Source organism: Crinia signifera, chromosome 3 (assembly GCF_055691185.1).
Source record: "Crinia signifera chromosome 3, ASM5569118v1, whole genome shotgun sequence".
Lineage (NCBI taxonomy): Eukaryota > Metazoa > Chordata > Amphibia > Anura > Myobatrachidae > Crinia > Crinia signifera.
The window spans coordinates 281,159,803-281,173,634 of NC_139219.1; the positions used below are offsets into that span (position 1 = coordinate 281,159,803).

General features: G+C 45.0%; 1 protein-coding gene across 2 annotated transcripts in view; it reads right to left on the minus strand.

Annotated features, from left to right (window-relative positions):
* LOC146064590 (glypican-5-like) overlaps positions 1-13,832 on the minus strand; it is a 215,790-nt gene that overhangs the window by 104,811 nt on the left and 97,147 nt on the right. For both annotated transcript variants that reach the window (XM_083178278.1, XM_083178277.1), the window contains one exon: positions 12,106-12,226. In XM_083178278.1, coding sequence (XP_083034404.1) covers positions 12,106-12,226 — 121 coding nt within the window. The remainder of the gene's footprint in view (positions 1-12,105; positions 12,227-13,832) is intronic.

Here is a 13,832-nt window from a genome sequence, read left to right on the forward strand (position 1 = left end):
ATGTTATTTTCCACCACTCAGGTTTCTAAGGACCGAGTAATTGTGTAATTATGTCTGCATGTATATATCTGTGATATGGAAGCCTGGGCAGTTGCGGGGTGAGTTCTCACAGCAGGTACAGTATAGCTGGAAGATGTATGCAGTCTATCACAGATGTCTGGAGATTCCATCTGTTCTCACCCAGCCAGGGATGTGTACAGGCACGTTACAGATTCTTCTCACTCTTTGCTCAGCTATTTTATGTCAGGTGAAAGGGTGATTTGGGTTTACATGTTTTTATTCTAATAATGGACAGAAAATCTTCGTTTGTACTTGTTGGGTTCACTTGTTAGTGTCTCATGCACGACTGATTTTCAATCATTTCTGGCTGTCTCAGTGTTTACTTCATGTAAATAAATGCCAGAAAATAAGATTGCAGGGCTAGAACCAGGGATCTTTGGCAGGAAAATTGCATTTTTACACAGCGCTTCTCCCTTTAAATTAGGGCCCAGCAAATCTGTTTGGATTTACTTACAGTGTGTATCGATATTGTATTTACAACATGATATATTATTTCATGTGGACAGACTAGATTTTGTCTATAACGTGGTAAATGCATACCTCCCAACATTTGAAGAGGGGCAGGTGGGATAGTTTGGCTGCCCCAAGGCCACGTCCCCGTTTTTGCCACTGTGGGGGCATGCCCCCAGTCCCTCTGTCTGCTAGTATAGACACTGTGCGCATGCGCACAGCGTCTATTTACGGACAACAGGGGGGACTCCCAACTGCCCCCCCCCCCTGCTGCAGGACACTGCTGGCCGTAGGAGGGACGTGGGAATGTCCCAAAAAACGGGGCGCTCCCTGCAAAGGCTCCAGCATGGTATATTCAATTAGAGTCAGAAGCTGCCGTTTGTCGGAAAATGTCAGTTTCCGACTTTTTTTCGTAGAAAAAAAGTTGGATTGAGGAGATGAGGCGGGGAGGAGGGAAGGAGATGAGGGGGGAGGACAGTGCTGGCTGAGCAGCAGGGGTGGTGGTGCTACTGCTGTTAAGCCGGCACCATTCTCCCGATGCTGCTGCTTACCTGGTCCTGGCAATGATGGGAGCAACCTGGCTGCTACTCCCCCATCACAACCCACCTGCCTCTACTCTCGGCCATGCTCCTCTCTCCCAGCAGTGCTGACACCCCCCCCCCCCCCCCACACACACACATGGTACATATACTTTTCGATGCCGGCGAGGAACGAGCGGGGGCCATGGCCACCGCTAAAGAGGACCTCCCTTGTCTGTACATGGAGGAGGAGGAGAATAACCTGGCTGCTACTCCCCAGTCACCATCCACCTGCTTCTACTCTCTGGGCCTCTCCTGCAGAAAAATAACTAAACTTGGCATTATTGGTCTGAGATCTGTGGTCTGAAGTGTTCTATCTCATATAGCACAACACACATTTAATAAACATAACAGAGTACACTTTGTTCCATCATTTTCTCACTTCCTATATCTAAGACAATAACACATTTTACAAACATCTCCTGACCTGCTGTCGTTGACCACAATTCAGACAAGTTGCGAAAAGAAGATCTTTGGCTTAAGACATAGGCCAGATCCACGTTTCCCTGTCGTAAGTGGACCAACCGGCGGAGGATAATTCCCCCCCGCCGCCCCCTCAAAGTGCGGCTTCGCCCGAACAGCTGCGAATGGATGTTTTGCATAAACATCCATTCGCATGGCTCGGGTAACCGCACACATCTTTCGATGGTCACCGACCATCGAATGATGTTTAGCGTGCACGCATATATAAGTGACTTTTCAGTTACTTACATTTGCGTGCACGCTGGCGTGGATATAGGCGGGCAGCTGACATCCGGTGATGTCAGCTACCCGCCCCCCACACCCGCGTCACTGCCTCATTACCATGAGAACGCCCAGCGTTCTCATGGGAACGCCCATGGAACGCTGGGCGTTCCCATATGGTAATGGGGCAGCCGGCGCCCCCCTCCCATCTCCGCCCCCCCCCCGCCCACCGGCATGGGTGCGTGCACCCGGCGACCCGAAAGGTCGCCGTGGGTGCAGGCACCATATGCCTGCACATGCGCAGATACCCGCCTGCGCATGCGCAGACGCACAATATCGGTACTGCGTGCGAATGCACGCAGTACCGAATTGATCTGAATCAATCCCTAAATCTGTAGATAATTATAATGATGTGACAGTGTTTGACCTAGTCCCTTAATTATTTTTTCTGTTGCTTTGCATAAAATAACCTAAAATAAACCCAGAAAAAACAAAAACAATATTTGTATGGAGAACTATTATACCATATAAATATATAGTAAATATGACCTACATAGTGTTCTACATCAGCAAAATGCTGCATTACAGGGAGGCCCTACAGACAGCAATAGCACCAGATGGTTATAAGTCATTGTATTACTGTATGTCACTGCTCTAAGGAGAAGTTATGAGGAGGGGTTAGAAATATAAGGTGCAAAAACCAGAGGGATTACAGATCAGAAGACACGTATGGTGAGCAGACGTTCCTTATCTACATTAACATGCCCATACTAATGAAGTGATGGCAGCAATCTACAATCCCCACCCAAAAATAAAATACATAGTACTCATTATATCAAATCATATAAACATGTACGTGGGATATGACACTATTTGAATACAATGGTTCAAAGTTAATGGCTACACTACCTCTCTAAACCACCTGTCAGAGACGCTGTGTGCAAACATGTGATTGTAGCTTCTTCTAGATATCTTAAGACCCCATACACACTAGAGGATATAGATATCACACAGAAAGTCCTCTCTGAGCGATAACATTATGTATAACCACTGTGGTCAACAGTGGTTATAGATACTGTGGCAAACATACCACCGCTGTTGTCCAGGAACTTGTGGACAGTTTGCCAGAAAGATTGTCTGTAGTATCCACTGCATGTGCTTAGGGTGGCCAATCCCAGGATCAGACCCCAAAACACCGGGATTTTAATCCCGGGATTGGAGTTTCCAATCCCAGGATTCCCGGATTGGCCTGTCCATGTACAAATTTAATGCCAGCCAGTACTGCCCAGCTGCTCCTGACCACAGTGCGCTGCTCCGTGGCTGTGCGCAGCGTGACCTGATGCCAGAGGTCACATTGCACAGCCCACCTGCCACTCCACTCCCACCCGCCACACCACCTCTTTGCTCCCGATTGCCGCATCATTGCCCAGCACCCAACCGCCGCATCACCACATGGCACCCGACTGCCGCATCACCGCCCAGCACCCGACCAACTCACCACCGCCAGGCCCCCGACCACCATTCCGGCTCCCAACCACTGCCCGGGTAAGTGACACTGGTTTGGGGGAGTTTGTCATTATATTGATGAACTCAATCCTGGGATTAGGCATTTTTCAATCCCAAATCACGGGTATGAAAAAATGTGATGGACCTACAAAGTACTAATTTTAATAACATCTCATTAATCTACTCGCTGTCAGGAAAGTAAAAGCACCTGAGGGTAGACGGCCTTGCTCGTGACAGCTTACAATATAAAGGAGAGGGGCAGACAAACAGGATTGGCACAGGGGTGAGAGAGTGAACGTTGGGATCGGATATAATTGTTAATCTCGCTGCCTAAGGAACTGAACATGTAACTCACCGGCTTACTGCACAAATAAATACTATTTGACTTGAAAGTTCATGAAAACATTGCCATTCAGTGGATGTAGATGTCTTCTAGGCGATGACACACTGATATTTTGCTCCATTGTGTAAGTGGAAATGTGCAGATCTGGACTAGTTGTGCCTTCTGAATGCAGCTCCCCACCCACGCACAGGATCACCATTCAAGGCTGCTTTTAATTCCAAAAGGTGAAAGTTAGTCAAACTTGAATAAAAAAAGAGGATAAAGGAAGGTGGAACAAGGGTTCTTGTTATTCTTTAAACATCCATAGAGCACAGGGTGGAGTGTACAGGTTTAATAAGGTTTAAAGGCATTGTTCATGTAAAACTATGCTGCCCTCCAGCTACATGGGGCACTGCAGATACAGTACACAATACACAGGGGTTGTACTGCAGATCACTGGGGAATAAGGAACAGACCTGAGGACAGGAAAGGCCCCGGGAAACAGGCACGCAAAAGAACGTTGGCTGTTTTATCTCCTAGATAGCCATTAATGTACCAAATTCCTGCAATGTTAGTGCTGTGATATCTCGTTTCAGGACGGAAGCACAGGAACGTGACCTTGGTACTGATTTACAGGACTACAACGTGCGCAGCTTTGTTTTGAAATTATGCTAAAATTATGCCAGGAGGTGAGGGATGGCTACAGAATGGATTGGATACAAATTGTTGACAGTCATATTGATATTGAACATGAGTTCAACATGTAGATAGTAATGACATTTTCATATGTTTACATTTCGTCTTAGCGGCCCAGAGGTAACTCTGCATCATCTTCCTTTCCTGATGGTCATGTGACCTTCACTCCCAATTAAGACCTCCGATCCTCGGGTGATATGTTAATTTTATCCCTAACAATCCCCCTAGAACCCAAACTCATACCATGCAGCCTAACCCATATGTCGATAATCCTAGAACGGCGACATTTCACATGTCAGATTGTTGACATGTTGCCTACCAACATTTAAACAATGTCGCCATAACTGTCAACATCGTTACTGTTAAACTTTTGAATACATCCCCCCAAGAACCACAAAGGGATTAAGGGCCAAATGAGCCTGGGGAATAAAATGCTCTTGGACGTATACAGAGAGGGGAAGAGCTGTGACTGGTGATATGTGGGTGTGGCCAGAGCCAAGAGGGTGTGTATACCCCCTACACAATCAGCCCCACTGTTTTCCTAAATACTGTACATGAAAATATAAAAATTGCATTTGGTACTTGTTTCCTAGCATGGCGCCCACGATTTTTATCTTATGACATCGGGTCTATCTGATCGGGTCGCATCGCATCGCATGTGACCCGATTGCATGCGATGCGATCAGACCCGATTTTTTATTGTACAGCCACCCTGATTGGTGATTACTATGTTAAATGCACCCCAATTGTAAACGCCACCCCCACTATCAACGGCAACCCGAAGCGTGGCGAGCGCAGCGAGCCCGCGAGGGGCGGCGGTACGCGTCCTCCGACCTTTTCATACCCCCACTATCCACGTCGGCACGGAGTTGATTTTACATAGTGTGTCGAGTGCAGCGAGCCACCGAGCCCGAAGCGTGGCGAGCCCCGCGAGGGGACGCGGATTACTTCACATGTATTCCGCGTCCCCTCGCAGGGCTCGGTGGCTCGCCACACTATCTAAAATCAACTCCACACCGACGTGGATAGTGGTGGTATGAAAAGGTCGGAGGACGCGTACCGCCGCCCCTCGCGGGGTCGCTGCGCTCGCCACGCTTCGGGTTGGCGTTAATAGTGGGGGTGGCGTTAACAATGGGGGTGCATTTCACATACTAATCACCCATCAGGGTGGCTGTACAATGTAAAATCGGGTCTGATCGCGCCGCATCGCATCGCATGCCATTGTAATGGCATGCGATACGACGCAATGTTAAAATTGTACAGTAAGCTCTTAAAACCCTAATATTGGGTCCCACCTGGTCCCATCACATACCTTAACTAATGGTATGCGATGGGACCCGATGGGCGCCGTGCTAGGAAACAAGTACCTTGCATTTTTCTGTGTGATAACTATAAATACAATTTTAATATTTATGATATAGGACTAATGCGTGGCCAGTTGCCATGATCATGGGCCTATTTTTATGTGGAGGCCTGGATCTCCCATCTGCCTTATTATTAGGGCGGGATGTACTAAGCTAAAAATGCATTTTCTAATAATGTACGAATACCTGGCCGCAGCGTCATCGCAGGGCAGGGTATCGCCACCTTTGGGTGCAGGGGGGAGGAGGAGGCGCCGGGGACAGCCTGCTTAGGCTTCCCAGCTGAGGGGAGGAGGAGGCGCCCAGGGAGGGGACAGAGACCCCCTGCACACCACATCACAGGTATCGCGCGGGGGCCTCCGTCACCGCACTTCGATGCTAGCCGCATATGTTAATACCTTATGCGCTAGCATCACTGCGGCCTGGCGACAATGTATATTAATACATCCCGCCCTGAATCTGACCCTGCCTAGAACAGGCAGGGCCAGATTCAGGAATATGGAATATGATGAACTACAGCGCTATAAAACCTTCATTTCCAATTGACTCCTTGATGTTGACCTTTGTGCTGCAGGACTGCTTGCTGTATCACCAGGTGTAGCATGCTATATACAGGTTATTAATCCGCTCATAAAATGACACATTCCGGTAAATATATCCTCAACTGAATTCATTTCTAAACAGCATAAAAGCACTGGATAGACAGCGTGCCAGGCTGCAGCTGGTAGATCAGATTCCTATATGCCAGGTATAATAATTATATCGCTTCCTTACATCTGTGTCACATCAAAAGAAAGCAAGTTACCAAGTTTTAGATGCCAGCATAAACATAATGAGCATATATACCAGTATAACTATAAGCCAACCGGGTACAGCTCCCAAACACCTGTCTGATAGAAGGAACATAAGTCTCCTTGTGGGACGAGATCGGTGGCGTTCTACCCAGCTGTTTTACTGCATCAAAGTAAGAGAGCGCAGTGCAACTGCACCACAACCAGCTGAATCAATACAGGAACTGCACATGAAGAGATATATTACAAATTCATATACTTTGGAAACACATCAGCAGTGTTACAATCAGCAGGGAAAAATAGTCATACTTTGTAAGCTTTGATGTTTCAGCAGATACTAATATAAATGACCATCAAGCCGACCTGTGCTATTTATGGCGTTAGGAAGGGAAACACAGAGGAATGTGTCAGTATCCATCTAATCTTTTCTAGGGAAGAATGAATGCGTGGAACCAACCTGGGGCTCTCATTCTCAAGCTGCTTGATACGGCCACAAAATTATTATATCAGTGTTCATCAATGGTTCTAACTACATAAAACATAACACAATGGTCTATTGTTCTTTGCCATTCCCTGGGACCAGGATTCCGGCATAGGGGAAAGAGCTGCAACATGGTTTATATAGCAGAATAATCAGACGTAAGGCCCAAATTAGGTTGACTCGGAACATTGCTGTTTACTGAGTGCCTGAGACGCCGCCCGTCCGAACCCCCCCCCCCCCCCGGTGACATCAGCTGGCCACCCCCGGCAGGCATTGGCCCTCCTGCGTACCCATGGGAATGCCTAGTGTTTTCATGGGGACACCCGTAAAACACTGGGCTTTCCAATGGACTTGCCCAATTCCTGCCGCCATCTGCCTCCGGCCGTCCCTCCCCTGCAACGAACGATCCGGCAAGTATGTAACTCAGGGAGGCCGTCCGTTGCTCCGGGAGAAGCTCGGAGAGGAGTGAAAGGGGGGCAGGGTGAGGCTAAGTTTCGGGGGTGGGGCGAGGCTGATGTCACCAAGCCCTGCCCCCACGACAAGCAGCCGCATTAATTCTCATGTCTGTGGATGGGGGAGGGGCTAAAATTATGTGAAATGTCAAGATTCACATAATTTTAGCCCCGCCCCCTCACCTACTAGATTCTGGATTTTATACCGCGGGGAAGGGGGGAGCAGGGGCTGAGGCGATAATGCGGGAGACTTACCCACCTTTCCGGAGGGCCAGGAGGGGGACCCGATTTGCGAGACCCTCCCGGCCATTCCGGAAGGGCAGGCAAGTATGCTACACATGTGCAAATACCCCCAAATATCCAAACAGGGCCCAATTTGCCCCGTTCCGAGTGAATGTGAATTAGGCCCTTAGTGTAGTGTGGATGACAAACAGATAGGGCCGGCTTTCTTTATTACAACATTCAGCTCAAGAGGCTCCTAAGCTAGAAAGATTGTTTGATCTCATACAAGACAGAGAACGAGTATAGCTTTCAAATGTTACAGAAAGTGTACACAAAATGCGCACTGAAGTCTGCTCCATCTGTAATTGCTCGTTGGCTGAACTATGCGCAGGGTGGCTCAGTTTGGAGAGACATTATTTGGAAGCAGATAGATGCAGACGTGCAGTGAATATAATTATACGGACAAATGCACCAATTCTTCTGTCAGGGATGTACTCAGTAGCGCTCTACCCTTCCACTTCGTGGGGATTGTCTGCACAGATACTTTGCATGGTATTTGCAGGTTTGTGTTCTGTGACAGAAGTGCTCCTGTCTGTACTATATAAAAGCGCTAGTGTTCATTATACAATGATGACTTGCACGGTTACTTATTTTATCTATAGTTTTATTTTGATAGATGCTTAGAACTTGTCACTGGTGGCCCCAAATGCTTTTGCATCTACTGTATGAACCCAGAAGCTAAATACATAGGGAGTGATTATCAGCAGGATATCAGTGTGTGTAGCCGGCTCTATGGAGTTGTGAGCTGCATCCTGCCTCCTACCACTACATGTATTGCTTCATGTTATTCTAGCCATTTAGCCAGCAAACACAGGGTTATTTAAACCAATATTTTTTTTTAACACTAGGTTTCTTGTCAGTTTAACCCTTTGAGTGGCAACATCTCTGTGAGAGGTGTGCAAAGTATCTGCTAAAAATGCCAGCGTCGCTCACATTTGTTATATAAATTCAAATAAAAAATGTTGTGTAAAAAAAAAAGATGATATTTCCCATACACGTTAAACATTACAGGTCAATGGGCCAGATTCTCTAAGCTTCAAAAGTGATAAAACTGTGTTTGAAAAATGTCAGACAGGATCTGATTGGCTGGCTGTTTATCACTCTCTATTTTATCACTTTTGAAGCTTAGAGAATCTGGCCCAATATGATGAATAAAAATGTTTGCTTGCCAATTTTCACACCTATTTTGACAAAATAACTTGGTACTGAGAGGGTTAAGGAGTGATCCGCACTGTATTTTGTGTTTATTTGTAGAATCAGTGATATAAAATGACTGCCTTTCAATACAGCAACTGAATTTATGTTCTAAATATTCCACTTTTGGAGCATCATTTATGTGACCCTATAGGGCACCTAGGCAGGAGCAGTAGGGGGAGGTAATGTAGGTGCACTTGTTTTATTAAGCAGTGAAAGTCATATTAACTTGTATATTGTGGAAACATGTCATGATTTATAACACTATGTAACTGAAAACTGAGTAGAAATGGTATCTGTAACCAGTGGTGTTCCCGAGAGTAATACCCATAGACCGACAGTAAAAGAAGCAAAGAAAGTTTTTCTGGGGCACTCTTCTGTATACTTCTATCTTCTACTAAAACTTACATATTTATTCACTGAAACCAGGACTCACGGGACACAAAAAAAAAAACATACACAAAAATTATTAATAAAAGTCTGTCTGCCAAAAAGAATTGAATTATATCCACTCACTCTTATATCAGGGTAATATAGGTGTATTTTGCTATTTGATTTTGCTTATAGAAGCAAAATCGAATAGAGAATCGAATGGGCATCGAATGGTTTTCCTACATTTGATGCAGATTCGATCCCAATGCGCGCTCCTGTGTAGTGTATATCGAATAGAAAAATAGTCTTGGCAGCCAAGACAATATAGTGCAAATCTAAAGGTGCCCACAGACGCATCAATTATCGAATGCGTTTTGTACTTTTTAAGCACAAATTGCATCTTATGTACAATTATTGGATGGTGTTTATGGGCTTGTGCGATGCGATGCGCGTTCCCGGGAGCCCGATATTGTATGTCTAAAAAAGTACGTGCTGCACGTACTTTTTAGACTACATCTGAAATTTAACATTACAAACATGGGTTCATCACATGCATCCAAGTGCACATCTCATAGCAAGCTGGAAGAAAAATTGTATAGAACCATTGTACAGTCAAAAACGCATAGCACAGTACAATTGTAGCGTCTGTGGGCACCTTAATGTAGATAGATCGAAAACAGAATGGAACCGTGTGTGCGCACCTTTAAAGTCACTGCTTGTTATGCTGATACAGGGTGGATCATAAAAGATCCATTTGTATATGTAAGTCTCATTAACATAAAGCCATATTACTATCCCAGGAGTTCTGAATGTCCATGAACATCAACAAGCATACAACCAACTGTGTCCTATGTATCAATGTGTGTAATTTAGGCACCTGGAAAAGAGGCTAACTCCACCGTAGCCAGGTTACTGTGTAATGAGAGCGCAAATAGGCTTACAGAAGTATAGAGCTAGTAGCTCTGCATCAAGATTAGGCATAGTATAAAAAGCATTAATTGTATCGAATAGGTATAAATAATCCAATTTAAAATGCATCTTGGTTTAAATTATGTACTAGATTAATAAATACAAAATAATAGTAATTATACCAAGTACACAATTTACAGTAGAAAATCTGATATGTTTAATCCAATGTGGAAAGAAAGTTTAGAAATGGCTCCTTTCATCTGTACCTGGCATCTGCTTTTAATTGCGTATTACTGGGACAGTGGACGGCCAATGAAAGTGTCCAGTACAGGTACCAGAGCACCCAGTGTTTCTACTTTCAGTTACAAACACTGCAGTGTCAGAATGGAAATGCTCTTAACCAATGAGAGAGCACAGAAACTAGACAAAGACGTAAGAGCCAGATACTGCTACTCTCCCGATCATCGCCATATTGGAGAACTGACACATTAATATGTTCATAAATACAGGCCCAATCACACCACAAGGCCCCCTCATATTTTTCAGTTGGTTCATTTCTCCAAAGGCTTTGTGGTGACGTAGAAAAGGGACTAGCTCCAGGGGAGCCAATTACACAAGACTGTGAAGGTGATTGTTTGGACTGGTTGCGTCAGGTCTCATTTGAGTTTATTACAGAAACGTTCAGGTGTCTGAGGTGTCAATGAAAAATTGTACTAGATGACCTCTATTGGACTGTGGTACAATAATAACTCTGCTAGAAGTAATACGCTTGTACGAGTGTTGCTCGGATAGACAGCATAACATCCAACATCTCATGATTAAAACTTGGTACAAGTGGGGGGTGTGGCCACTGATAGAGGGGCGTGGTCATTAGTAAAGGGGTGTGGTCACAGTTGGCCGGATCCAGCAGCGGAGCGGCTCACCAGAGAAGGCAGCTGGGGCCCTGCCTATTCCTGCACCCCCTACATGCACTGCTCTGCTCTCCGCTTGCCAAGCCACGTCTCTCCCCACTTACTGAGCTGCACTGCTCCCCACATGCCCAGCCATGCTGCTGTCAGTTGGAGCTGCGACCAGGGACCTGGAAAACTGGCACAAAATTAAAAATTGGTTTTAGTCAGTACAGACCTTGAAAAACCGGTACTATACTGGCTAAAACAGTACAGTTAGAGGGTCTGAGACAGATGCCTGGTGTAGGTGCGTATTTAATAAAGTGTGTCATTAAGTTTAAATTGTTAATGCCACAGTAATCACTTGATGCAATTTCTGAAAACAAAAAGACCAATATCTAATATTATGTGGGGAGTTGACTATAGTTCTGCTGCACAGATGACACCGGGCCAGGCCAATTATGGTTAAACTCATCTCTTCATCCCCATGGATACCTGAACGCCTAGTCGGAAATGGTGGCATTTGCACGGAGAAAAGCATAGGAACTAAAAGTATCGTATAAACTTGGACTTTAGGATTGCTGATTTCAAAAACAGTTAAAAAACAGCGGCATGTTCGGTAGATAACAATCATCGTTAACGAGCGCCCATCAATAACGGTGTCCACACTAGACGATATTGTGAACAATATCGCTCAGAAGCCCCTTTCAGACCGATATTGGTAACAATATTGCCTAGTGTGTATGGGGCTCTATAGTGCGTAAATCACAATCAGAGCAGCTGGGCAGCATTTTCTACTTGCCTCTCATGAAGTTTCGAAGGCACCAGCCCAACCCCTGATGACCTGATATGTAGGTGGTTGGACAATAAACAGTTTAAACCGGTCAAATGACTTGAAACTTGTTCACTGCCCAAGGTCTAGTTGCTGGTTTTTACATGCATTCATATAAAGCTACACACAACCCACTTAGCTTTGTACATACCCATGACAGCCATTTATAGAGCAAATACAATGCAGAGCAGATTTAGTGGTGAACTACAAGTCCCAGCACAGGCTGGCTATGTCTAAGGGCTTCATACCTTTATGAAGAGTCGCAGCTTGTTAATGACTTGATTAATGATGATATTGGACCCTCGCACCTTCACTTCTGGGTTGTTCACTTGATCTTTAAAATCGCTGGACACAACTAAGTTTGTGTAACTAGAATATAAGAAACAGACGAGCACATTGTGAGGCAGCGGCACATTCTGTAATCACAGATTAGAAGTATTTCCTACCATCATGTGACATTTATTTGGCTTGTACATGCCCTCAGATAATTTTTACAGAACACATATCTATATATTCCTTATTCCTTCCTTCAGTGTTTTTCAGCCATGTATTTATATGAATTGTCCTTGGATATGAGACAGAAATACAGAAGGAACTTTGGAACTGCTGTAATCGTGACTTCTACGGAGCGCGGTTGAAATGTGGGGGCGTGGCCTATGCTCACAAGGTCACAAGAAATTGCAGCAGCCCCTTTGTACATACACTCTGTAGCGTATGCGCTTTGTCAGCTTTTAGAAATGTTCGCACATGCGCAAATAAATCTCCATCGCATACGGATTTCTTGCAGCTTTGAAACAGTCCTGGAATCTCCGTTAACAGAATCCACATTAACCCCCTTTAATTAAACAATAAGTAAACTGGACAACATGTTTGTGTTTTACGGAAGCACAGAAGATTGTAAAAGACTTGTATTGCGCTGGTAGAAAGAGGAGAAGTGAAATCAATGTAAGAGAAATACCAAAGGGTAGGAAAACCTGGTAAAGAGCCGTACAGCTGTTTTCTTAGACCATGAAGTACTTCCTTTGTGGATCAATTCTAAATGTATAATAAAGCAGCATTAAGTGGAGGCAATGCAGTGACTGGCTGCTCTGTGTGTGCGTGTGAGGTCACCCGGAGGTAAGTGTGGGCAGGTTAATTGTTTGATCACTCTGACCGTACTTGACCCTCGTTGCCAGGAAGACAATGTTTTTACCCAGTGTATAAATGTAATTATAGAATATAGATACAAATTATTCTCCCACTTTCTTGTTCTCTTCAGATACATAGAAAAGAATACATGTGAATAACTTGCTGCATTTCAGCAATTTTGTAATTTGGACCAACTGGGTCACTAATATCCCTTTCACACCGGCCACCTGCCAATTTTTTTGCCGGGTGCAGTCTGACCCCAATTCACACCACCCGCAAATTACCGGTCTAAAGCTTTTCAACCTGGGAATTTGCTGAAAAACCCGGGGTTTTCTGTGGTGTGAAAGGGTGAACATGGGTCTTAAATCCTGGCACCCGACCCTGGTCAAGAGCAGGGTCAGTGTGCTGGGATTCAAGACCCGTGTTGACCCTTTCACACCAAAGAAAAACCTGGGTTTTCAGCAAATTCCCGGGTTGAAAAGCTTTAACTTGGGAATTTGCTTTTGGTTTGAAAGGGGTATAAGTACTTCTTCCTATAGTTACTATGAGGATCTCTGTGAACTAATTGAATGAGAGAAATCCCAGGGAGGGTGTTACCAAAAAATGGGGGGATATAAGTGTAATTTAGTATACAGTACATTTGGCCCAGAAGTGCATAAGAGCACACTTAGCGATATAAAGACACGTGCATAAGACCACACTAAGCGATGTAGAGACACGTGCATAACACCACACTAAGCCACATATAGACACGTGCACAAGACCACACTAAGCGATGTACAGGCATCTGCATAAGACCACACTAAGAGACATATAGACACGTGCATAAGACTACACTAAGCGATGT